The following is a 26,689-nucleotide window of genomic DNA, read 5'->3' as shown; positions in this document are numbered from 1 at the left end:
AAGTTATGAGTTGTGTGTGTGTCTTTGAACGAAGAAAGTTGTGTGTGTGTGTCTTTGAACGAAGAAAATAATCCAAATGGCTGTAGAATCTCACAGCTTCTTCTCTAACATTGAAGATAATACCTTTTCTGTTTCTGTTCCAGAAGATAATAATTTGGGCAGGATGTTGCTCTTATTTCTTTAATATCATTCCTGTTCGCCTTTTACTTTTGAAATTGGCTTCCTTTGATCCTAATATTACTCTTTAGAAGCGAATCCAAGAGCATGTCAAGCTGATTGCTAAGTTCTCGTTCTCTCTCGCTACCTACCACAAAATGGTCATTATTCGTGGTTTTTTCATATGCCTGTCTGCGTCTTGTCCCCCCTGACCCACAGCTTTGCTTTACTGACCTAAAGGCTAAGCGACACCATATTGAACATGCATACACTCTCTGCCGTGTTGTCATGGGGAACCAAAACGAAGGATGCACCTTCTCCACACCAACACAGAGATGCTATTAAAAGTGTGCTGTCAAGTCAATTTTGACTCCTGGCGCCCACAGAGCCCTGTGGTTTTCTTTTGGTAGAATACAGGAGGGGTTTCCCATTGCTGCCTCCCACGCAGTGTGAGATGGTGCCTTTCAGCACCTTCCTATATTGCTGCTGCCTGATATAGTACCAGTGGGGATTCGAACCGGCAACTTTCTGCTTGTTAGTCAAGCATTTCCCTGATGAGTGTTAAAGTTCAACCCTGGGCAACTTTCTGCTCCCACCCACTACACTGTCAGGCAGGGATGGCCCAGGGTATTATGCAGGGGTGTTGCTAGGTACTTAAAAGATCCAGGCCCCGGATCCACAGCCCCCTTCTGATAATTAAACTCAGCCATACCTTCCCCAAGCAGAATTGCATATGTTTTTTAAAGTCTCTAATATTCTAATAGAGCACCTAAGACGGTGAAAGCACCCCCTGCTCTGTTTAGTGTGTATCCCTGTTGCATTTCCCCTGATCTCATAGAGCAGGGGGTCCTCACCCGTGGATCCCCAGATGTTGGACTACAACTCCCATCATCACCAGCCACATTGTGGCTAAGAATGAAGGGAGCTGTAGTCAAACATCATATGGGGACCCACATTTGAGAACTCATGGAGTAGAGCAAACCTCCACTAACATCTTTATAGCAAAGGAAGCATCACCCAAAGGACCCTGGAAATACCGTTGCTTGATAGAGAGCCTGGAAATTCTCTGCAGAAAGATCCCCAGCCTAACCCTGCACAAAACTACAGTTCCCAGAATTCCTGGTGGTAAGGGAGAGCCTGTTAATTGGTTAAAAGTCTGATGTGTAGATATGCTCTCTGTCTTTACGTTGGGACATATAAGAGAAAGCAGTTCCATAGCCCACTAAGCCCATGCTCTGGGTGGTACAGATATAACCTAAGTTTGTTATACTACGTCTTTTTATAAAATGCTTTTCTGTCGTGGCATGCAAAGCATTGTATCTGAGCCAGAAATATCACTGAAGAGCCACGGAATGTTGAATGGGACCCTTGAGGGCATCTAGTCCACCCTTTGCTTAGGAAACATGCCTGCCACTTCCCTGACAGATGCTGCGCGGTCACCCCTAAATACGAAAGCCTGTGTTTTTGCTCAAAAGCAAAACAAAATGAAAAGCCTAGTTAAATCCAGTGGTGGTGATGGTCTTTCCTGGCGGGTCAGCAGCCCTAACACTGCCCTGCCCTGCTCTAGGACATTTACAGCAAGCTGGCCCAGGGACTGCTGGCCCAAGGATCCGATCCAATCCAATCCATCGGTAATCAATAAGCAAAAAGTGGATTGTGGGCCTGCGAAGAGAGGGAGGTTGCTGCCCTTTGCCCTTCTGTAGACATGTTGGCTGAACACAAGATACTGATTAGATTGCAGTGTTGCAAGCACAGACAAGGCGGGGAGGGAATGCAAAGATTCGTAAAAGGGTGTCTGGTGCAGGCAAAGGGGACAGCAGGAGGTTGTCCGCCCTCCCTGCTACTACTAGAGCTCAGGACTATACAGTGATTCTTAGTGGTGTGCTGCCTCTGGACATGGAGACCCGCCTGTAATAGCAAACAGGCATTGAGACCCCACTTCTCCATGAATTTGTCAAAAAACCCTTTAAAGCTCTCTCTGTGGTTGCCCGGGGTCGCAACGGCACACTCTACCTTTAAGCTGGGGGCCAGCACCTTATGGCAGTGAGTTCCATAGGCCAATTGTGGCTTAGGCAAAGAAATACTTGATTTTGAAATGGCTCATCAGATTATCAGTTGCGTGTATAAGGCTTTGGTCTGATCCAGCTGCAGGGCTCTCTTCTCAGAGATTTCCAGGGTAGGATCCGGCTGTACACCAAGAACAGCTCGACCAGCTCCAGTGTATGAAGCAAATCTTTATTCTTCAAGTGCTTTCTTCTTAAAGAATAAATCTTTGTTCTTAAAATATAGTCCCAGCACTGCATTGCAAATAGTGCTCAAATTACAAAGGGGTCAGAGCCCCCTTAGCTGCTGCTTTTAATGAGGGGCCTCATCTGGCTAAAATTGGGGGAAATTAAGGAGTCTTGTGGGTTTTATTATGGACCCGCCTCCCTTTCTCCCTGCAATTTGAGCATGGACTGCAAGTGACCATTTAAATAGGAGGACCCTTTCGACAGACAGCTTCCTGCAAGTTGTAGTCTGCCATGGAGACTTCCCTCCTGCCATTCAGTCCACTTCAGTCTTGCCACGAAACTGGATCCACTGATTTTGCAGCATGGGTTGCTTCGTCATCTTTCCTTGCTGTGGATTCCTGGAGGAAATTCCTGGGGCCGCTTTACTTCTGCCCCAGGAACACTGCCAGAATAGACTCTGTAAACCGGCTGTGTGCCATCACGGCAGCTTCTTTTGCTGCTCCTGAAACATCGTCTCCTGCCTGGCCGCCCCTCGCCCCTCGGCTTGTTGCTCGGAGCTGCAGCCTCTTCTTGACGGCAGGATCTGTGTCCGGCAGCAGAACGGGGTGACTAGCTGGGTGGGGGTGACACAAAATGTGCCATGTTGGCTTTTCCTAGGCTTGATAGTGTGAGAGAAATGGGAGGGCCCCCAAACCTCCAGGAATCGCTTCGGTCCGTCTCCAAGTGATGATTGGCAGCAGTTCTGGAGATCTTAATAGCTTGATGTTGGAGGGGAAAATTGACATCAAAAATCTCCAAGAGTTGCTTCAGTCAGAGTTGGTAACTCTACGGAGAACTGGGGAAGAGATTCAGTTTCGCAGCAGGGACCTGGGTGATCAGTCCAGCTCCAGGACTGGCCTGCAGTCTTCAGGGATCAGCACAAGTCTCCAAGTGACAACCAAAGAAAAACCTGGCGCTCGGGGTAGATAGACACCCTTGGCCCTCCGGTGATTGTTGAGCTCAAACTCTCCCATCATTTCCAGCCACAATTTATTGGCTTTTACCTATAAAGCCCTGAACGGCTGGGGCCCAGGAGCTTTCCCAGACAGCAGGCTTTGCCGCAGGTTTACTGCGAGGCTTGACTGCGAGTTCGAATCCCCCCCCCAAAAAAAACCCCAAGGCAAAATGTGGATTTTTTTACCCCGGATATAAACGGGGTAAAGGGCTTGGGTCTGAGGCATTTAAGAGAGCGCCTTCTTCATCAACCCCACTGCCTGTTAAGATCTTCTGGGGAGATGCGGTTGCCACCAGCTCGGTTGGTGGCGTCTCGAAACCGGGACTTTTCTAGCCCCAGGACTTTGGAACGTGTTTCCTAATGAAACTGGAGTTTCCCCTTCTCTGAACGTTTTTAAGAAGGACCTAAAAACATGCCTGTTTAATCAGGCTTCTTGTTTATAGTTTTAAAGCTTCGGTTTTAGAGTTTTTATTGCATTTTAAATTGTTTTGATTGTGTTTTAATTGGTTTTGTATTGTGAACCGCCCAGGCACTTTTTTGTATGGGGTGGTATATAAATGTACTTGAATGAATAAATAAACAAACCGGGTTGCACTCTAATGCATAATGAAAAACCTGAATGGTGTGTGAAGTGCTCCCTGACAGCTCGCATTGCGGGGTAAATTTGGCTAATATGTGAACACATCCCTCTCCATTCCGGAGGAGAAGCGAACTAAAAGCCGGGTGTGAAAAACTTCCAGGGTCTTTTCGGAGAGCGCCGCTGCCTTCATGGACCCCACGGCCCGTTAAAAGCAGCAGAGGAAGTCCAGTTGCTGTTCCTACTGGCCGGTTCAACCCAAATCTGGGCCTTATCTAGGGCTGCCGCCCCCCCCCCCCCCGCGCTCTGGAACGCGCTCCCGCGTGAAACCAGCCCCTCCCCGTCGCTGGCTGTGTTTAAGCGGCTCTTGAGAATGCACCGATATGATCAGTCTTTTAGTTTAATGAAATGTTTTAGAAGTTTTGCTGCTGGTAGTTTTAATCTGTCTGATACAATTTGAGGTGTTGAATTGTTCCTGGGTTTTAAGTTGCACATCTTGGCCCAGAGATTTCATAGGGGGTGGTATAGAAAGAGAGACCGATAGATAATTGGGAAGGGTAGTTGAACAACAGAAGCCACCTAATGGCACAGTGGGGAAATGACTTGACTAGCCAGCCAGAGGTAACCCGGTTCGAATCCCTGCTGGTCTGTTTCCCAGACTATGCAAGACACCTCTATCCGGCAGCAGTGATCTAAGATGCGGAAAGGCATCCTCATCTCATACTGCGCCGGGAGGAGGCAATGGCAAACCCCTCCTGTATTCTACCAAAGGCAATCACGTGGCAACTCCATGGCACAACACTACTTTAGTTCAACAGCTGGGGTGGGGGGGTTGGAGCCAAAAAAAAAAGTCCCTGGGCAGTTCACAACATAAAAACAATTGAAACAATTAACATAAATGTAAAATACAATAAAAGCCTCTAAAACTAAAGCTTTGGAAGCGACAAACTCAAAAGCCCGACCCCGACTAAGCGGTGTGTCCTAGGGGGTTGCCCCTCCCCGCTTCGAGGACTGGAGGAGGGCGGAGCAACCTCCGGCCGGAACAGCCAAGGAGCCCGCCCTTCTGCGAGGGCTGCGCGCGCGCATGCGCTCCCCTCCCGCCCACGAGCCGAGCAGGCCAGTGAGGGAGGCGTGGCTCCTCCTCCTCCCGTCTCCGCTCCTTTCCCGGCGTGCACCGCGGCGGCGCTGGCTGTCTCTGGCCACGTCCCCGGGCCACGTCGCTCGGTGCCCGCTGAGGAGGAGCGCTCGCCATCTTCGCTTCGCTCCCGGGCTCTGCTGCCGCCGCCATGAACGTCTTCCGCCTGACCGGGGACCTCTCCCACCTGGCGGCCATCATCATCCTGCTCCTCAAGATCTGGAAGACCCGCTCCTGCGCCGGTGCGGGTCGGGGGGGAGGGGCGGACCTGAGCGGGGGGTGGGGTGGCCGTTACTCCTTTCCCTTCCCCCCCCCGCCGTGCGCGCAGGGGGGGGGCTCTCCTTGGCTCTGGGCTGTGGCTAGGAGGTCCCCCCCTTGGAGCTGAGGGGTGTGGGGGGGCGAGCTGTGGGCTTGGGGGGTCCCCTCTCTCCCTCCCTTTCTCCCTCTCTCACACGCTGGGGAGGGGTCCCCTTGGGCAGGGGGGCAGGCAGAGGGGGAGCAGCAGCAGCAGCTCCTCCGTCTCTTCTTGTGGGGGGGAGGCAAGATGCTTCGGAGGGGTGATGGGGTGCTTAGGCTTTGGGGGGGGTTAGTAAAACGACTCCTCAGAGGCTTGGGAGGGGGCCGTGTCATGCAGTGGGGCTGTTCCTGCCCTTGGAAAAACCACCCACACAATCCCACCCAGCCCTGGGAGATGTTGCTGGAGGGAGTGATCTGCCCTTTGGGGTATTGGTGTTGGGGGTGTGTGTGCCCTAGGGGTGCCCTGTGCACCCACGCACCCCTGGGCACTGGTGTGGAGGGTGTTCTTAAGGGTGCCTCCCTGCTCTCCGAGGAGGGGTCGTGTGGGGTCTTCCTAGGGTTGCTCCCTCTTTCCTCCCTGTCTCCCTTCTTTTCCAGGGATGATTCATGGGGTGGGGGCAGTGTTCTTAGAGTGCCCCCCCAATAAACGATGGAGAAGTATCTCCTTTGGAGCTTGTGCAGTGTTAGGAGGCAGCAGAGTCCCTTGTTGGGGCGGTTTGGGGGCACTATGGTGGGACCTGCGTGTGTTTTAGGTCTCAAAGAGTGCTGATGAGTGTGGAGGCCTTCGTTCAAATCCCTGCTGCTCAGCCACGGAGCTCACTTGGTGACCTTGGACCAGCCACCTGCTCTCAGCCTAATCTCCCTCGCAGGGCTGTTGTGAGGATAATCTTCTCAAAGTTTCTTTGGAAGTGTGGGATAACAATAAATACTGATTTGGAAGGGAATATTCCTAGCTTTGTCCTGTGTTCCATTCGTGTCTATGTGTGACTTCTCCAGGAGTCCTTTTGGAAAGCATTCCTTTAAAGTGTAGAAACCCCAGAGTATTCTCTCTCCTTGGTGCTGCAACTTGCTGAGAAAGTCACATGTGAGCGAAATTGACACTGAGGGAGTTGAGAAACTTTAAAAGGGTCAAAATCTAGGCAACCTGAATTAGTAACTCTACCATAATTAGAAATGTGCAGCTCCAATAAAATAAGGAATGTATTCAGGTCAAATATGTTTGAAATTTTCTTCTTTTTTTAAAAGAGAGCCCAAGAGGTGTTTGGCAAAAGAGAAATAGTGGAGGGGGAATTCCTCATGCAGCCCCTATAAAAATGTGTTTCTGTCTTAAGGGAAATGCAGAAGGCATGAACATTTCTCTCTTCCTCTTGTTCATGTCTCTGCTTTTGGTTTTCAGCTTTGTTAAGCTGAATGAATTTATTATTTGATACTTAAGTAGAATGAATGGACTGGCTTTCCTACAAGGAGGAGTAGCCATAGGAGCATAGGAAACTGCCATATACTGAGTCAGACCATTGGTCTATCTAGCTCAGTATTGTCTTCACAGACTGGCAGCGGCTTCTCCAAGGTTGCAGGCAGGAATCTCTCTCAGCCCTCTCTTGGGGATGCTGCCAGGGAGGGAACTTGGAGTCTTCTGCTCTTCCCAGAGCGGCTTCAAGATATTCAGGGGAATATCTTGCAGTGCTCACACATCAAGTCTCCCATTCAGATGCAACCAGGGCAGACCCTGCTTAGCTATGGGGACAGGTCATGCCTGCTACCACAAGACCAGCTCTCCTCTCCTAGTTGCTTTGGTGAAGCTCAAGCTGTCCTCGGAGGTTCTGGAATTGTAAGGGGAAGAGTAGAATTACTCTAACCAAGTTCTACTTTGAGCAGTCATTCTCTGATACTACTTATATAACCTAAACTGTGTTGTGTGCTGCTTCCTCTTTTGAATCTGCTTTGCTGCTTTAATGAACATTGCACAAAAATCAGGTTTTCATGCAGTCTGCAAGCCCCGGAGTTAAGCTCTTGAGTTGCTTAGACACTTAGTCTGTCATGATTGATTGCATACCCGTAATTTCTCTCTCTTTGAAAGGGTTAAGTAGTGATTCTGCTTGATCTGAGCACTTGGCAGGCTCTCTTCCTTGAATTGCCAACTGCAGTTGAAAATTGGAAGCAAATGACTGAATCAGGGCTTAGAAGAATAGGCTCTCCATTGGGATTCCTGGCCTAGTCTGACGTGGCAGCTAACTGAAGGTGTGGTAAACTGAGCTGCTGGGAGAGAAATGTCATTTGTGTTCTTGCTGCTTCCTTGTGCTAGCTAGTTTATCAGTTAAAAACCATGTTTCTCATTGTTCAGCTGAAGAAAATCATACTAGTTATATATGCTGAAAGCCTAGCTTAACAATGTGAACAAGGCTGGCATGCAGATTTTGTTGTTGGAACATTACCTAAAACTGTTTCTAGTGCCTTTTAAACACTTTCTCAAGTGTGCTGCAGTGATTGCCGGATAGCTCTTAAAGGGTGAACTCTGGAAGAAGGAGAGAATGCTATCTGCTAGCAAAACAGATATGTTCCAGTTGATTGATTACTTGGTATTTTCTAGGAGCTGAAATTAAAGGCTTCAGTTACTGTAGATAAGTAAACAGCCCATGCAGAAGTGAGAGTTGGAATGATAGTTCAGTAGCATGGGGTGTGTGTGGATTCAGATGGGCTCTTTGTTTCTAAAGTGCTGCTGGCATCCTTACAGCATAATTCTACATATGCTTGCGCTGTTGCCTTTAACCGGGCTTACAAGTAAGTGTGCACAGGATTGCTGTTTAAATCAATGGGACTTGTGGGCAGTTCCAGGGGCAACAGAGTTGGGTATGCTACCTCTCTTTCAATAACTGTATCCATAAGCAGATTTTTCTGCTTGTTACCTTGCCAGTGGGTATATAAAATATCATCTCCTACTATAAGGCCACATTTTTACAAAGGAGAGCTGGTCTTGTAGTAGAGAGCATGGTGTGTTCCAAGGTTAAGCTTGGTTTGCATTTGGATGGAAGACTACATGTGAGCTCTGTCAGATATGGGGCTATAGTTCAGTGGAAGAGCATCTGCATGCTTGCATGTAGAAGGCCCCGGGTTCAGTCCCTGGCAGCATCTTCCAGGTAGGGCTGGGGGAGACACCTCTCTGCAACCTTGGAAAAGCCACTGCCAGTCAGTGTGGACAATACTGAGCTAGATGGACCAGTGGTCTGACTTGGTAGAAGGTAGCCCCCAATGTCCCTACAGAACCCTTAAAAATTATAGATTGTTTCTGAAATGTGCAAATATTTCAGTACCGGTAATTGAATCTGAAACAATGTCTAACATTGTGGTTCCATTACTGGTGTATTTTGCATGTTTCAAACACTATTTTTAATATATAAGAGTTGTGCAAATATGTGGCCTCATAGTGAGAGATGTTCTCTTGCTAGTGGGTACCAACTGGAAAACTGGCTTAACTGTTGTTGGAAAAAGTGGCAACTCCTGAATCTGTTACCCTTGGAATTGCCCTTGTCTGAATAAGCATGCACACAATCGTGTGCTCTGTAGTACAGCATGTGGGGCAAAGGCCCGTAGACATGCACAGCATTCATGTTATCCTGTTAGAGTTCCGTTATTGAATGCACTGGTCTTATGTCTGTGCATACAGCATTGCAGTATATACTAGGGATGAACAACTCAAATGCCCTAGTGGGCCGGAATGAACCATGACTTGGTGTGAGGGGGCCAAGGTCAATTTTCAACACATCAATTATTGCATTAAAAATAATTATTAAGAGTATTAAATCAAGGAGCGAGGGTTAGTCGGGCGGAAAGGTGAGGGGGATGAGGGATGGTGTCAGCAGGGGTGGGACCAGCAAGGCAGGTGGGGGGCATCTGGTCTCAAGCAGCCAACTGGGTCGCGCCACTGCTGCTTGTCAGCGGGACAGGCCAGGAGGCGCTCTTCCTGGTTCTTGCTGCCACTGCAGAACATTCCTTCCTGTGGCCCAGATCCGGCCCCTGGGCCTTCTGTTGTGCAGGCCTGGTATATACCCTAAATCAGTGTTTACACATCAGTGTTTACACATCCCATAAGGTGATGTGGCGTAAGGCAGCAGCCACTGGAGAGAGGATCTTTCTGGTGTTGAGGCCCTGTCAATTGAACTCTTTGGGACTTGTGTAGTGTGTGTCTTTGTGATGCCAGGTGAAGAGTTTTTCATTTACCCAGGCCTTCTAGTATTTTATCCTCACTTACTGGGAAGTGCTGTTGATGTTATGTAGTTTGCTGTTCTCAGTTTTATATAAGGCATTGTCTTTTCTTGCTCTGTGCCGATGGGAGCACGCTTAAAGGGTGGGGTATAGATTTTACAAATAAATATTTGCAGGCTGCCATTTTATCATGCAGAAAGATGCGCCCTTGGCTGCTTGGCTACTCTGTTCACATTGAGCTGTAACAGAGCAGAGCTGATGAAGGGGCTTGTGACACCCCATTATGATAATGTAATGAGGCGTGTCTTGTAATTGGCCCTCACTTTGCATGCAGTGAGGCAGGCTCTTTACAGAAATGTGGCCTGCAAGCTTTCTGGGTGAGGAAGGCAGTTCTTAATGGCTTGCCCATCACAGCTGCTGTTGTAAACACACTTCAGTGGGAGTCAGTTGCCTGTAATGGGCACTGAGCATCGAGGTCTTGTCATTCCCCCTTGTGTCCTGTTCGAGCGGGGTCCCCGTGTGAATGGCTCTCTAGGTCTTGGAAACTGTTTCTGTGGGAATAGCTTCCGGAGTGGGACGGAGGCTAGTGGACCCTGCCAAGACGAGATGACCCTGTTGTAGCGATAAGCGTGCAGTGGAAGAAGGGGAGCTGACACCCTGGGGGTGGACATGGGCCCCACGTCTGTTGAGCACATGGATGGTTTGATGACTAGAAGGCTAAGGCCTAGGTGTTTAGTACCCAGCCTGTGTCATCTGGGTAGTTAAATGGCGAAGAGTGACATGCATGAAGAGGCCACACAGACATACCTGCTGCCTTTCACCACCTCCCTGGGGGAAGAGATCTTGGCTCTTTCCCAGTCCCAGGACCCAAAGCCTCTACGAGTTCGTAAGGAGACTCTTCCTTCCTCTCCCACTCCTTGACACCCATGGGTGCCCTCTCTGTGCCTGACTTTTTTGTCTGGCATTAAAAAGTTCACTTGTGATAGCATCCGTATCCTCTGACCTAAGTCCCCAACTCCCCAGTATCAGTGTATGGGAGGCGAAAGACCCACTGTCAGACGGGGGTTGATATAACCATGTCTTTCCCCACTCTATCCAGTGACGGCCAGCCACAGTCCGCAGCCATTTCTGCTCAGCACAACCAAGTGGCTCTCGGGCAGGTGGGTGGAAAGGCCTCCTCTGGGCCCTTTGCCTTTTGAAGGCCTAGGGCCAGGCTGCAGGGATGCAGTTATCCCTTGGGTCTCTTCCTGCTGTGCCCTGCCTCTGGAAGACAGCACAGCATGATGCCTGCCCAGGTTTGGGTTGCAACTAGGAGTTCCAACCAACCGTGTTCAGCTAGCTAGCCCCTCTGCTTCTCTCTCTCCCCTGACACGAAGGGCCACAGTCACATCGGCATGGAGTCGTCTTTCCTTGACTTGATCAGCAGTCCTGATAGGGGACCCCATCTCTGGGGTCAAATCCCCAGGTGTGTTCATGGTTCCCCATATGCATACTGACGGATGATACACAGAGAGGTCAAGCTTTAATTCGGAAATCTTTCAAGTATCCTTCCCTGTGGGTAGCTGTTTGGAGTGGCCTCTGTACAACAAAGTGTAAGAAGCATTGGTCTGGATTTTTGGCCATGCCTGAAAAGGAGAGGTTCTCCATACCATTTTTGTCAAGGTGGAGCTCTGTTCAGAACTCCCCTCTCTCCCATTTCCACACGATGCACAAGCAGTTGTGATGGCTTTGTGGGGAGGCGAGCCCATCTTGTGGTAGTGAGCATGAATCACCCCCTTTGCTCAGCAGGGACCACCCTGGTTTGCATTTGGTTGGGTGACTACTTGGGAGCCCTGCCTGTGGGGAGCTCTGCCCCTGAGGGCAGGGGTGGGCAGCCTTGGCTCTCCAGCTGTGCTTGAGCGGCAACTCCCAGCACCTCCAGCTGCAATCCATTGTGGCTGGGGATGATGGGAGCTTAGTCCAAACGTGCTGGAGAGTAGCCCAGGTTGGCTCCTCCTGCCTCAGGGGATGGGGAGGTCGTGTCTGTGTTGCATGCAGAAGGCCCTGTCTTCAGTACCTGGCAGCCTCTCCAGGGAGAGCTGCGAATGCTTTGGCTCCCATCCCCTGAAGCAGAGCTGGGAAAGACCCCTGCCTGCAACCTTGGAGAGCCCCTGCCGGTCAGTGTCGGCAAGATGGAGCTTTGGGGAAAGGCGGCTTCCTGTCTTTCTCCCTCCTGGTCTATCTGCAGCCTCTGCCCTCCACCCCCCCACCCCCCGCAGTGGTTGTCTGCCACATGCAGCTTCTTCAGAGGCTCTGTGCCACCCACCAGGGCAGCAGAGGCCCTGCCTTGCTCTTCCGTGGCTGTCCTAGCCACTCTCTTCATTGGTGTCAGTCTTCCCTTGGCAGCTGTTCAGAGAATGTACGAGGCGTCCTCTTGGTTGGTTCCATGCGGCAACTGGCACACTGTTGCCGGACAACAGTTAAATAGTAAAAGCAGCAAGCGGCAGGAACTCACTAAGACCGCTGTACATATCTGCAGCTTCCGGGCTTTCAAAACGTTGGCTCAATGAGGTCAGACTCAATCCACAGTAGGATTCCTGGCTTGGCATGGGCGGGGGGGGGGGGGGTGCGGATACAATCAATCTGGTGGCTTGACTAAAGTGAGTAGGGACTGTTTGGATTGCTAAAGTCCCTTCCTCATTCTGATTTCTCTTATTGCTCTAGGTATATCTGGGAAAAGCCAGCTTCTCTTTGCAATGGTCTTCACTACGCGGTATCTGGATCTCTTCACGTCATTCATTTCATTTTATAACACATCTATGAAGGTACGGTATGTGGAATACGTGCAAGGGGCTGCTCCATTCTGGCCTCTGTGATACCTGGGGTGAAACCTCAAAAGAGCCCACCTCCGGTTTCCCTTAAAATTCACCTTGGGCTGAGAGAAACTGCAGAGAGGGCACTGTGGCTGTAGGGAAGAGATTGGCTGGGTGGCCCATGGTCCTTGGACGGCTCGGCACTTGGAGCCTTCTGCGTCGCAGTCCCAGAAGACAAGTTCTCCTCCTTTTCTGCTTGGCGAAACTGGTGGGCAGAGAGTTGAAGTCATTTGGGAGAAGTTGTTGGGGCAGCAGTCCTTGGCATTGCCCTGGGGACTGCTGCTCAGTTCAGGCTCTGCACTCGCTGGACTCTGACCCCAGAGCAGGCTTTTTTCTTTGCGCAGTGCGTATGTCCTTTAACATACGCCGCTTTTCTACACCTTTTACCCTTTCTGCCTGTGACGTGTAGGGTCCACTACTGCATCATAACCCACCCATTACACGGTGTCACTGAAATAGAGCTGACCCTTCTGAAAACTTGGCTTGAGGTTTTTCTTGGCACGGGTGGGTGGGTGGGTGGGTGAGTGCCTATTCTGCACTCTTGTTTAATTTGCTTGCATTCTGCTTTACAAAATTGGCTCTTTCCACATCTTGTGTAGCCTAATCTTGTCGGTGTTTTGTCAAGGACTGAAGGCAGTGTGGGAGAGAAGGCTGTAGAGATGAGCAGTAAGAGAACATTGGGGTGGAGGTGAAGAGACTGATTGCTGTAGGGAGAGGGATAGCGAACAGAGTGGCACTGCCAGAGCAGTGTTCTCCCTAACAGGGATTCCCAGATGGTGTTGACTACAATCCCCAGCATCCCCAGCTGCAGTGTCCTTTGCTTGGGGATTATGGGAGTTGTAGTCGACATCTGGCATTCCCTCTTAGAGGGAACACTGTTCCAGACTCCTGGAAATGCTGCTTTATGCCCCCCTCGCTGTCTCTCCTGTCCTTCAGCCTGCCTGCATGTGCATGCATACACTTCTGTCTGATTATGACCGTGCTTCTCTCTGCAGTCTCGTAAGGGCTATGAACCAACTTTATGAAATGAAAGCTGAGGTCCTTAAGGTGGATTTGTGCTTGGGGCAGTGTGAATGTCTGAAATGGAACTGTGGTCAAACGTATCATCAGAATCATGGGCTGTTGTGATGGCCAGCAGCTTGGATGGCTTTAGAAGGGGCTTAGACAAATTCATGGAGGCCTGGTCTCTCATGGCTACTAGTCATGATACCTCCAGGCTCAGAGGCGGGGTGCTTCCAGATACCATTTGCAGGAGAGGGGGCAGGCCTTCATTTGGTGATGGGCTTCCCATAGGCATCTGGTGGGCTGCTGTGGGAAACAGGGTGCTGGGCTAGACAGACTTTGGGTCTGATCCAGCAGGGCTGTTGTGAATGGACTTGCCGTAATTGACAGCTGAGGCTGGCTTCCTTCCATTCCATTCTTTGCAATCTGCTTGGCCACTGTTCCACGCGATGCCTTATTCCGCCCACATGGCATTCGACTGCCACACGTCCTGCATGCCTGACTTTAGAGCCTTGCCAGAGGAGCTTGGTGGGGGAAGCCAGCCTTGGGCTCCAGATGGATTTCTGTGTTGAGACTGAGGATCAAAAAGGCACTCGCAACCCATTGGTGTGCCTTGCTGTCTTATAACATGTTTAGAGAGACATAGACCATGAGCTGGGTAATGACTTGGTGCAGAGGCTCTATCTAGTGTTGTGCCAGTAACAAAAAGTGCTTAAAAATACAGGCCTAGTGAGTGGTCTGAGAACGCCAGATGCTGCAGAGCCTCTGCAGCGAAGCAGATCGCGTCCTGATTTACCCCTGAATGGGAAACCAGTGGGACAGAAGTATAATCGACTCTTGTGCATGTGGCTTTGCCATGGAGTGCTTATCAGTAGCTGTTGGTTCGTTTATTTCATAATGGCCAAAGTTTCCTGTCTAGCCAGGGAAATCCAGTGGTCATAGTTCAGAGGAAGTTCCGAATGGAAAACTCAAATGCCTCTTGTTTTGTTCATGCCTGCAAGTTATGGAGCTTGGGGGTGTTTCTGGACCCAACACTGTCCTTGGAGGCGCAGGTGGCGGCAGTGTGCAGAAGCGCCTTTTACCAACTACGGCTTGGAGAAGTTGGACCTGACCTCAGTCACTCATCCAGATTGAACTACTGCAGTGTGATCTATGTGGGGCTGCCTTTGAAGACTGTTCGGAAACTTCAGCTGGTTCAGAATGCTGCCGCAAGGATGCTCATGGGTGCAAGTCGCTTCACGAGTATTACACCCATCCTGCATCAGCTTCATTGGCAACCGGTCCACTTCCGGGCTAGATTCAAGGTGCTGGTATTGGGGCAGGGGTACCTATCGGACCCCATTTGCCCATATGAATCTGCCAAGGCCCTGCGCTCATCATCTCAGGCCCTGCTCATGACCTCGCCAATAACAGAGATCCAGCTGGCGGGGACTAGAGACAGGGCCTTTTCAGTTGTGGCCTCTCGGCTTTGGAACGCCCTCCCTGAAGAGCTTTGCCATGCTCCCTCCTCAGTGTTCTTAAAACACACCTTTTTAAGGAGGTTTTTTAATGTTCCATTATTATTTTTTGTTATATCTGGTTCAGTTTTAATTTGAACCTAATGATTGTGGTTTTTAATCTGACAGCTTTTTTCTTTTTTCTTTTTCTTGTTTAATTTAGTTAATTTTATTACTTTTATTGTATCTTGTGTCTATCTTGTTGTTGTGAGCCACCCCGAACAGTAGTGCACTGACATCCCAGGTCCTTGGGAAGGACTCTATGTCTGGATAAAACAAACCAGTCAATAACACCTGCTTGTGCAGACAAGAGATGATGATGATGATGATGATGATGATGATGATGATGATGATGATGATGCCTTCAGTAGAGGCTGATCTGCTTGAACCCAGTCCTAATTTTATCTACCCAAGACTTTGATAGTTTCCCTGTCTTTAGGGTTTTTTTGCAAATATTCTTCAAGCACCAGGTGATTTGATGTACATTCTGTTGGTTTCAGTGGAATTCTGTGGAGCTTGTTTACAGTCTCAGCCCAAGATTACATCAAGAGTTCAGTCAGATATCTTGGGGCACTCTATAGATATCCACTTAATAGCTTACTTAATTTTTTAGTATATGGTTAGGATTAGGAAAATATAGATGATAAGCCTATTGGTTCATAGTGAGGTTTTCTTACCCTGTCATTCAAGCATAATTCCATATGGTGACTTGCATATGTTTTAAAGTAAATAAAGTAAAATTATTACAATCAAATACAACAGAAAGCTAAAAAAAAAAGTGCACTCTCACTAAAAGGCAAACTGCTTGATAGAATAAATCTGTACAGGACCTGTACAGTTTATCTTTTACGAGAACCCTTTTGTGGATTCTCGTAGCTGCAGACTAAAACACGATCCACCAAAGGGCTCCCAGAAAAGAGAGATTTCCAGGGGCCTTTAAAATGTTGTCAGAGATGGAGGTTTGCAGATGTTCTGTAAAAGGGAAAGTGTGCCGTCGAGTCAGTGTCGACTCCTGTGGTTGTCTTGGGTAGAATACAGGAGGGGTTGACCATGGCCTCCTCCCACACAGTACGAGATGACGATGCCTTTCAGCATCTTCCTGTATCACTGCTGCCTGATGTAGGTATGCTTTCCTCACATACCAGTGGGGATTCGAACCGGCAACCTCATGTTTCCTAGGCAAGTCATTTCCTGCTGTGCCATCAGAGATAGAATTATTTAATTAAAAGCTTTTTGTCCCAGACAGCCCTGTTTCTGTTCTAAGTATCCTAAACGAGGTGAGGATAGGACCTCTTTGGTGGTTGCATTCTGTTTATGGAATAGCCTCCCCAGTGAGGTTCACCTGGTTTTGTCACTTTGTTTTTTTAGATGCCAGGTAAAGACCTTTTTGTTCACCTAGGCCTTTTAAATTTTGGTTTTCAGATTCAGTCTGATTTTTTAACTAAATTTTAAAATGAGTTTTTAAAGCTGTTTTATATTGTATTCTGTATTTTCTTCTTTTTTGTCTGTTATGATTTAATGTGTTATGTGTTTTTGTTGTATGTTTTAATCCTATGTTGTGAGCTGCCCAGAGAACAGTTTGTTATGAGATGGCTAACAAATAAAGTTTATCATTATTATTATAGAAACGTTACTTGTAAAGAGGATAAAGAGAACCCTATGTACCCTCCCCCTCCACAATGTCCATCACTAAGTCTGGTGATTTTGTCAAGTTTTCTTTGTTTGGCTTCTAGATCCCAAGAAAATATGTCAAGGCCAGGTTTACTCAGTAATCTCACTAAGTTCAGTGGAGTGTATATTTTAAGCAGGGTGGATTTGATTTAAATCAAACTGATTTAAATCACGATTTAAATCACTAGCAGGGTGGATAAAAATAAAAAAAATCCGATTTAAATCAAAAAAATCTGATTTTTTTGATTTTTTTTAAAAAAATCATTGATTTTTATCCACCCTGCTAGTGATTTAAATCGTGATTTAAATCAGTTTGATTTAAATCAAATCCACCCTGATTTTAAGCTTAGTGTATGCAGGATTGTCGCTCTGGAGGTGGTGCAGATGCTACATTTTAAAAGAGAATAGGTGAAGTGTGAGAGAATGAACTAGGAATTGGGGAAGGCCCTGGTCTGAATCGCATTGGTGATCTTAGATGAGCCTCAGCCTTCCATCTGCAGTGTGGGATCAGCAACACTTTACAGGGTGACTGTAAAAATTTCAACAAGATAAGGTCTATAAAATGCCTTTAAAGATCTTCCATTTGTTTGTCCACAAATGATAGGAGTTTCCATCTGACATGAAAACTCCTGGAAGAGTGTAGTTCCTGTGTCCTTTTGTGGCAGAAGAGTGTCTGTTTTGCATGCAGAAGATCCCAGGTTCCCTCCCTGGCAGCATCTCCAGATAGGGCTGAGAGAGACTCCTTCCTGAAACCTTGGAAGAACCGTTGCCAGTCAGTGCAGACAAGACGGAGCGAGATGGACCAAGGGTCTCATTTGGACCCCTGCTTCTGGGTACTTCTGTAACTGGAATCCTGGGAGTCACCAATGCCGTTCTTCAGGCACACTTGCGTATCCCTGCTGCTTACCTGAGCAGCCTATTCGCCTAATCAGTCGTTGGCAGGTACTGTCTGCATTGGTTCCGAGGTGGAGAAAAGGACTGAAGGCTTTGACTCCTGTGTTAATGTCTCTGAAGCTGGAGCAATAGAACTTGAAAGAGAGTCTCAGAATTCCATAGAAGGAAATCAAGCCAATGTCTCATTTTCTTTTAAACATCTGAAAGAACCCAAAGCAATCCATGGGGGGCAGATCGCGGGCGGGGCGGGGAGAGTCTGGTCTGCTTTCTATCCCAGATAACCTTTCCACAGAATATGAAAGAGCCAGTTTTAAGAAGCAAATGGGCAACATGCTGATGAATGTAACTGAGCAAATGGAGGGGGAACCCTCACTGGGACCGTCAACAAAGATCACTTTTGTTCTTGATTGTATCTATTAAATGCTTTTTTAATGGTGGAAGCACAGACTAAAAGCCTGATAACAAATGTGGGTCTCTTCCTTTCAGCTTATCTACATTGCGTGCTCGTATGCCACAATCTACCTGATTTACATGAAATTCAAGGCTACCTATGATGGAAACCATGATACCTTCAGAGTGGAGTTTCTTGTGGTTCCAGTCGGTGGGCTGTCTTTTCTTGTCAATCATGACTTCTCACCTCTAGAGGTTAGTCTCTTTGTGGGGCTTTGGGCTGTGAAACCATGTGAAGAGAACTTGGATAACTGAAATAAATTGATCATTTTGTGTGTGTCAAAGCAGAATGGAGTGTCTGATCTGGATTAAATTGTGCTTGGTGGGGTGGGCTGAAAGAAAGTACGTTACATGAAGTTCCTTCATGTAGCAGGAGGCTGGATTAGCATATTAAACACACTCCGAGATACCTTCCTTCTCAAAATTCTGTTATTTCTCATTTGTTGCCTGGGCTAGATTCTGCTTTAGTTTGGACTGGACTGAGAGATCTTACCAATGGGTTAAAAAAAAATTGTAGGACTGCCCTTCCTTTATTCTGTTTGTGTCCAAAATAATCCAGAACAGGTAACTACAAATATAATCAAAACATAAATTTTGGTATCTGAATTTTAGCAGGAGTTGTCATTGAGTACGTTTGGGCTCCAGAATTATTCCAGTTTAAAAGCATGTCTGTGTGTGAGGGTATTTCTATACCAGAGTTTCTCAGTGTGGCTTATAAGCAGTATTCCCTGTGACTGGGATTCTCTGATGTTGACTACAACTCCCATCATCTGCAGATGTTGATACTTTTGGGGATGATGGGAGTTGTAGTCAATGTCTGGGAATCCTTGATACAGGGACCACAGCTCATACACCTTGCCAGGGCTTACCAGCCTGTTTGCAAGATAGGCTTAGCAAACCACAGAGTGGGAATGGAGGATGATCAGAGGTCAGTGGAGAGAGCATGTTCTTTGCATGTAGAAGAAGGTCCCAGCTTCTGTTCCCCAGATCTAAAAAGATCCCAGCCTGAGACCCTGGAGAGTCAGCATAAAAATTGTGGGCTCGATCGATGGATCAATGGTCTGAGTGTATAAGCAGCTTCACGTGTTCAATGAGAACACAGAATGCATCTTTGACATTTAAGACTCCAATTCCATGCAGCAAAACACCCTATTCTGTAGCTTGCATGAAATTTGGATTGTGTTGTTTCTTGGATTTCAACATTTCCTGGAGAAAGAGCTTAAGCTCTTGTGACTGAAACTCATCAGGAGGAACCTCTATAATAAACAAGGAACACCAGTCTTGTAACTCTCTTTTGTGTGCATCTGATGTACCTCTACTACCTGTTTCAGCTGCTTTCCCCTGGATAAATGCAAGAGCCGTGGGCTCAACGTGTGTGTTGATGGGCCTACTTATCTGTGTCTTTGAAACAAAGCAGCAACCATGATAACTACTTTTAGCAGTGGTAGTTATTCAAATATTCACAGTGTGTTCAATTCATTTAAACAAATTCAGTGAGGAATCCCATTGTGTCTTTCATTCACTTAAATGTGCCTCAAATAGCAGTTGAGAAGTGTTTGGTGCCCTCTGGGGGACTTAAAAAGAATTACACTCCTTTTGAAAATTGTGTCAGTCTGAAAAATAGAGAGAAATGGTAAATGCATTTGGTAATCTGCATCTTTTATTTTACCTGATTGGTGCTATGTGTGTGGGCTGTCATACATGGGGGACACACCACTGTTAAGCAGGGTATACAGCAGCTTACAAAGCAGGAGACCACAGAGATAGGCCCTGCCTGGCTGATTCTCTGTTCTGGCTGAGAAGTCAGCCATGGGCGCCAGTCATAGGACACTCCAGCCTTTTCACCGGCAAAACCATCACTAGAGGGGATAGCTTTCTGTGTTGGGGGCGGGGGGGGGGCTTTCTTAATGGTTTTACATCCATTAAGGCAGATTTCAGGGTCAAAAGACTTTGCCTTCCGAGAATAGAACTGGGCAGAGTTTTTCTTTGTGTTCTGGTTAATGTAGATACCGCAGAGGTCACGAATAATTTTGGCTGCTGCAGCTTATCCAAAGATTCTGTTCCTGCAACTGAAGATCTTCCTCAGCTTGTCCCAGGAGCTGCTCACCCTGTCGCTTCTCAGCTTTCCCCCCTCACTTGTCCTGGGGTGTAGGAATGCAGCCATGTGGAGAACTGTGCCATGAGAACCCGTTGTCTCCCCTGACATTCAGCACTGACTTTTGGTTTGGGGAGCTTCCATGATGACATGGAAACCATTTGGGCGGTGGGTGGTGCTGTAGCTTTGCTTGGCACTCAGAAGATCCCAGATTCAATCCCTGGCAGCATCTCCGCACAGGGTTGGGGAAGACTCCGTGGAGAGCTGCTGCCAGTCAGTGTAGACAATACTGAGCTAGATGGACCGGTGGTCTGAGTCTGTACAAGGTAGCCTTCTATGTACAGAAATCTCTCTAATCAATGTGCTTCCGGTTCACATGGTATGTTGGAGTTTAAAATGCTTTCATAAGTTATTTATTTATTTATTTAGCATATTTTTATACCACCCAAAACTTATGTCTCTGGGCGGTTTACAACAAAATAAAAGCAACATTAAAACATTAGTTAAAAACAAAAACAAGAAATTTAAATAATGACAATTTAAAAATTTTAAAACAATGTTCTAAAACAACATTAAAAACAATCAAAACAGTATCAGTTAAAAGCCTAGGTGAACAGGTGCATCTTTAAAGACTTTTTAAAAATTGTCAGAGATGGGGGGGCTCTTATTTCACTAGGGAGCGCATTCCAAAGCCTCGGGGCAGCAACGGAGAAGGCCTGTGATACACGTGGGAGTCGTGTATCAACTGAACATATCTACTTTTGTTCCTCCAGATCTTGTGGACCTTCTCCATCTACCTGGAGTCAGTTGCTATCCTCCCCCAACTTTTTATGATCAGTAAAACGGGAGAAGCGGAGACCATCACTACTCACTACCTGTTCTTCTTGGGCCTGTACCGTGCCTTGTACCTTATCAACTGGATTTGGCGCTACTACTTTGAGGGGTTCTTTGACCTCATAGCTGTTGTTGCTGGCGTGGTCCAGACTATCCTGTACTGTGACTTCTTCTATTTGTATGTTACAAAAGGTAAGAAGACATGGAATGTGAACTTCTGCTTCTGTATATTTAAAAGCAGGGCTGTCACCAGATCCAAGGAATCTTGGGCTGCACACTTGCTAAGAAGCAAGACCCACATCACCCAAAGGGACTTATTTCTGAGTAAACATGCAAAGGATCAGCATCCTGTTTCCCCCATTGGCCAACTAGATACTTTGGGGAGCCCAGAGGAGATCAAGGCATTCCCCCTCTTCTGCCGTTATGGGTTCTGAACAGCAGGTGCCGGGGGATATTATTAAGAGGCTGCATTACTCTGTTTCCCCTGTGTGCAATTGTAGGTTGTAAGGTTTATGGGGCAGGGAACAGTTGTCTTATCCTTTGTAAAGCACTCTGCGTATTGATAGTGATCTTTCAACAAATACAGTTGCATTTATATACTTGTATCCAGAAGACTGGAGGGGGCAAGGCAAGAGGCTTGGACTCCGCCAGCTCCTCTCCCTGGCCTGGCCTGGCCTGGAGGATTGATTGCAGCCTCCCACCCCTCTTGCCCAGTCTGGACAGCCAGAAGGTCGCCTCTGCTCGGTTTTTGCTCTGCTGCCTTCGCTGGCGTTGTGGCCTTCCTTTCCTTTAAAATAAATAAACTATGTTTGTATGGAATAGACATAACACATAACAAACATTGGTTTGAAATAGAACAAGCAGCATCACACATAACAAATATAATCACATAGCCTAATTTCTACTAGATTGCAAAGCTTTTTTGCTTGCCTGGTGGTCTACATCTGTGGGCATTAACGACTCCAGCCCTGTTTTGGAGTCTCTCATGGGAGGAGAGACTCCGGGTTTCTGAGGCTCATGAGGAAGGAGGGGGCACCGGATGCGCAGCCGGCAGCGTGGCTGACCTGCAGGAGGCCGCCAGAGGACCAGCGGAGAGGCGATCCTCTTCTGACCATATTGCATCCGCAAGCTCACGCCCAGCGGAGTTGTTTAGGCTTGTGTGAGGGCTCGTGCATGTCCCTCCTCCCTTGCCTCAGGATTTGGAACCATCAGTTACCCATTGTGTTGTTCTAAATTAGTGTTTTGAGGATAAAATATCTCATATTTAGGCTGACTTCGACTCAGGCCCCACAATTCCTGCAGTGTCTGATGTGGAGGTGTCCAGCTCCTCTTATGTGGTTGTGCTGGATCCGTTTCAGTTGGCGACTCCCGGTGATGTGGATAAGCTGCTTGGAATGGTGCCGCCTACCACCTGTTCTCTTGATCCTTGTCTGACATGGCTTATACTATCTGACAGGGTTTTGTAGATATCACGAATGCTTCTCTGAAGGAGGGCAGGATGCCTTCCTGTCCTAAGGAAGCCGGTCCTCCCTCGACTGCACTGCACAGACCCTCCCTCCTTATCTTCTGCGCTCCTGTTTCATCCTAGTGCATTAAATGAGCGCAAAAATAAAAAGTGAGCATTCAGAACATAACATACACTTAAATCAGGGCTGCCCAACTTCCACACTCCAATGGCTGTTGGATTACAACTCACATCATCCCTGATCATTGGCCCTGTGGTGGAGGAAGAGGAGGAGGGCTCTAGTCTGACCACCACCGGAGGGCTGAAGTTTGCAGCCCTGTATTAAACGGTTGAACATAATCCAGTGTGGCATTGGGTTTTGCCATTGAGGATTTTTAGGTAGCTCCGGTCAGGATTCCAGACCCCCAGGCTCTAATCTCTGCTTTCGTGGTATTTGTCATGATGGATACCACTCATCTCTCATCATCATCATGAGAGATGGGTGGTGGCAAAAATAGTCTGCCATGCTGGGATTGGCAATTCTCGTGGGAACCTGAGAGTGGAATGCTGCTTCACACATGTGTCTTTCCTGTCCAAAGGAATGGTGTGGGAGCTGAGCACCAGGTTTTGCAACCAGTGTTCCCTCTAACAGGGATCCTCAGATGCCGTGGATTAAAATTCTCATCACCCCCAGCCAAAGGCCATTGAAGCTGGGGATGCTGGGAGTTGTAGTCCACAGCATCTGGGAATCCTTGCTAGAGGGAACAGAGCCTGCAGCCAGTGACGGGAGTCTCCTTAGAATGTCTTCCTGTTTAGTGGGACTGGTTTGCCCAGTTTGGCTGTTCCCTTGGATGTGACATTCTTCTTGCGCTCGGGGTGTGTGTGCGTGTGTGTGTGTGTGCGCGCGCGCGTGTGTGTGTTGTGGTGATAGCCACGTTGACATCAGGATATATGTCTTAAGCCAGGCATTCCCATCACAAAATATGGGCAAGTCTTGCTAACAATGGAGTCAGATTGGGATGCAAGCAGATCTCAAGCAACCAGGTGTTCTCTTGAACCTACTAAAGATTCACTCATTATTAGGCGTGGAGATTCTTCACATATAGTACAGCAGGGCTTGGCAAATCCTAGGCACCAGTGAGCCATGGTGCCCTGTTTCTGTTCTGAGTATTTGCTGGTAAAAGGGATTTACTCCCGTTAAGTCTTGGTCATTCAGTCAAATTTTGTAAACCACCCAGGCTTATAGATGGGGCAGTAGATAAATAGACAAATCTACAGTAGTGAAGTGTTCATGGTCTGGCTCCTAGATTGAAAAAATATGTGTCAAGGCCTGTAGTACAGGTTTAATACTAACCCAGAATCTGATGACTGAGCCTGTGGATTTTAGCATTCTCCTTAAGAGAGCTACCGATGTCTACATTTTGGAGGAAGACATGAAGTTAGTGGGCCGGCTCAGACATGGTGTGCCAAATCATATTTTTTTGATACACAGACTGACCTTGAAGGACCCTTGGCCTTATGTGTCCCCTCCACTTCTCACATTGCAGTTTCCCCTTTCATTCCCTTTCTGATTATTTTCAAATTATAGTTCATGGTTTCAGCCACATCGGCTAACTATGATTTCTGCTGCCCTGCAAATCAGAATGGGAAACTCTGGTTGAGCCTGGGTACCAATTCTGGTTTGACATAAAGCAGGCAGGTGAGGTGAGGAAGACTCCTTCAAACCTGACTCATGAGGTACCAAACTATGGTTTTTTGTTACATCTGAAGCATCAAAACTCCATGACCTTTTGTTACATCTGTCCACACAGATTCAGAAGCCAGCAGAAAATGCCACCCATCCCTTTTCATAGCCCGCATTGCCTTGTCCCTTGTTCATCCTCGTATCTCCATTCTCAAACGGACAGAATAAACTTGCTCCAAATGGCTCTGTTATCAAAATCAGAATAGCATTTTGGATGCGTGGATTTAATGTCTTTTCTTTCTTCCTTACTCTTAGTACTTAAAGGAAAGAAGCTCAGTTTGCCAGCATAAGTGCCAAAACCAATCGCCAGCATCTGCCATCTTGGATGCTTAGACAGAACAATCCTTACCACAAGCAAAAGGTGAAGATGCTTGAGACAGGCAGTCCATGACATTTTCTTGTAGAAGGTCATCGGCAGGCTCTGTAGGACCGGAGGACAACCAGCTGACTTCTGTTTGATGCATCTTGCCTTTATCTTTTTTATTACTATGTATAAAGATTTTTTTACATAAAGAAACTTAATACTGTGTGAATTAATTCAGTGTGTAGTTTCAATTGGAATAGTTTTAAAAGTGAGTTTTTTGTGGGATTGTTTATGACCAGGAATAAGTGCAAACACTGCTTATTTTCAAAGGGTTCTTTTTAGATCGTTCTGGGACACACAAGTGTGTGAGGGATGGTGACCGTTCTGTTGATTGCAAATTTCATTCCACTGTATTTATTTTTCCAAAAATTGAACATGTGTCGGCCGAAATCAAACTACAAACGCCAGAATTCTCATGGGTAGGATCTTGTAATTTCATGCATATTCATCAATTATTTTTCTTTCTATTTTAAAATAGAGATCCCTCATAGTCTCTGCTAACACATATTGTCCTCTGCCTCTGTTACCTTTTGAAGACATTAGCTTGCAAGTATTTGGTGCCAATGCAGATTTTTTGAGTAAAGTTCCTTGCTTTTGTGGTTTAGCAGCAAACATTTATATTTTTCATGCAGGACAAAATGTTTCCACACATTTAGGGTGCATCAAACTACTTCTGTTAACAGCAACCTGAATGTGGCAGTGATAAGGATGAACCTGTGATAGTTGTCCATCTAAAGTAATCTCTTGATGGATGTTTTTAACTATGTCTACAACTTTTTTTAAGAGACTACTTTTACAAGTAATGTCCATGTTTGGCTTCGAGCAGTTTTAGATGTGCCAGTTTTGGACAATTAATGTGATTTTATAAACTTATTCCTGAATCAGCAGCACCAAGTACTATTCTTTATCATCTTTACATGATTCCCTTTTTTACTGAGCTGTTGCATGACTTATCCTGTGTTACCATCCTAAATAAACATTTTATGAAGTGGTATATATTGTGGTGGTATTCTGGAACTGGCCTTCTACTACAACTTGTCTCGATAAATAGTTATGACATGTAATTATTTGAAAATTAGTGTGCTCGTACCTGCTGTTAAAAAAGCAAAGAGCATGTTTGCAAAATAGACATATTTCTAAATACACTAATGCTTAAAATCCTGGCAGTAATGTATCAAGGAGTTGCAAGGAAGAAGTTAGAATATAAGGCGGCCAGGAGAATAATGTACTTGTGTGGAAATTGGAAGGCAGGATAGATTTCCTGTGAAATCTACACCCTTAATTACCTGGCTGTTTGAACACATGAATCCCTAACTCAAGATGTAAATCGTTTAAAGCATAAAATTTCCTAATTAGAGAGATGTAATAATTACAAATCATTTACCAAACTATATTTCCTCCTCCTCCTTTCCTAACTGGAGAGGCTTGAAGGAAGCGCTTTCTTTGCCCAACACTCTTTGCTTATGAGGGTGAGGTGGGCTTGGGGAAATAGTGACAGAACTAGGAAAAGGCAGCAGTGATTTAATAGCATCCTTACTCAGAATCACAGAAAGTTCTATCACATCTTGCTGTACTGATTGCATTTAACTTGGATCTGGAGAAATGCAGTACTGTGCCTCAAACCTTGCTTATTTGCTCACTTGTATGTGTAATTTCTGTTACAAATATATTTTCTCACTATATTGCTGTGTCTTGTTCATTAAGTGTAAGAGCTGGAGAGAAGCTCCTGGGCACAAGAATGTAGCTTGGAGCTTTGTATAGAGTGAAGCATTATGTCCAGAATTGCAAAACTTTAGTGGTACTGCTCAGCACCTTTTGCTGTAGTCACTTTATAAATGAAAACACTCAGCAGCTGTATTAGAAGCCTGCTCTGTAAAAATAATCCAATTTTATTATCAGTTTGAGGACTTGACATGATTTTTGATGTGGCCATTGATGATCACTTCAGGTCCTAGGTGAAGACCATTTGTTATGTAAATATGTACATGTTTTTATGTGAATAACTGTACTTGTGCTTATTTAAAAAGTGAATTTGGAACAGGCCCCTCAAATGTGTGGTGTAGAAATCAAACGTACGACTATACCTGTATTCCATATGTGGGAATAACTATTTATGTGTGCAGATCTGCACCTGTGTACACAGTACACTCATTGGATGAATGTTGAACATAATGTGTGTGCATAGGGCTCATGTTTAATCAGAATCAGGTCCCACTCTAGCGTATTTGTCCCCATGAAAGTGCAATTAGGGTT

At 46.7% G+C, this 26,689-nt stretch overlaps 1 protein-coding gene across 1 annotated transcript; it reads left to right on the top strand.

Annotated features, from left to right (window-relative positions):
* The first annotated feature begins 5,066 nt into the window (after positions 1-5,066).
* KDELR2 (KDEL endoplasmic reticulum protein retention receptor 2) lies at positions 5,067-26,118 on the top strand. The gene is made up of 5 exons (XM_053276572.1): positions 5,067-5,335; positions 12,294-12,394; positions 17,992-18,150; positions 20,824-21,076; positions 24,328-26,118. Exons 1-5 carry the CDS (start codon positions 5,245-5,247, stop codon positions 24,360-24,362), a joined length of 639 nt encoding a protein of 212 aa, XP_053132547.1. The 5' UTR covers positions 5,067-5,244; the 3' UTR covers positions 24,363-26,118.
* The last annotated feature ends 571 nt before the right edge of the window (positions 26,119-26,689 follow it).

Source organism: Hemicordylus capensis, chromosome 13, assembly GCF_027244095.1.
Source record: "Hemicordylus capensis ecotype Gifberg chromosome 13, rHemCap1.1.pri, whole genome shotgun sequence".
Classification (NCBI taxonomy): domain Eukaryota; kingdom Metazoa; phylum Chordata; class Lepidosauria; order Squamata; family Cordylidae; genus Hemicordylus; species Hemicordylus capensis.
This window is presented reverse-complemented; position numbering and strand designations above follow the sequence as displayed.

Coding starts and splice junctions, on each gene's coding strand:
- KDELR2 (XM_053276572.1), top strand. CDS start 5,245: ATGAACGTCTTCCGCCTGACCGGGGACCTCTCCCACCTGGCGGCCATC. Junction 5,336..12,293: donor GAAGACCCGCTCCTGCGCCG/GTGCGGGTCGGG, acceptor TTATTGCTCTAG/GTATATCTGGGAAAAGCCAG. Junction 18,151..20,823: donor ATGACTTCTCACCTCTAGAG/GTTAGTCTCTTT, acceptor TTGTTCCTCCAG/ATCTTGTGGACCTTCTCCAT.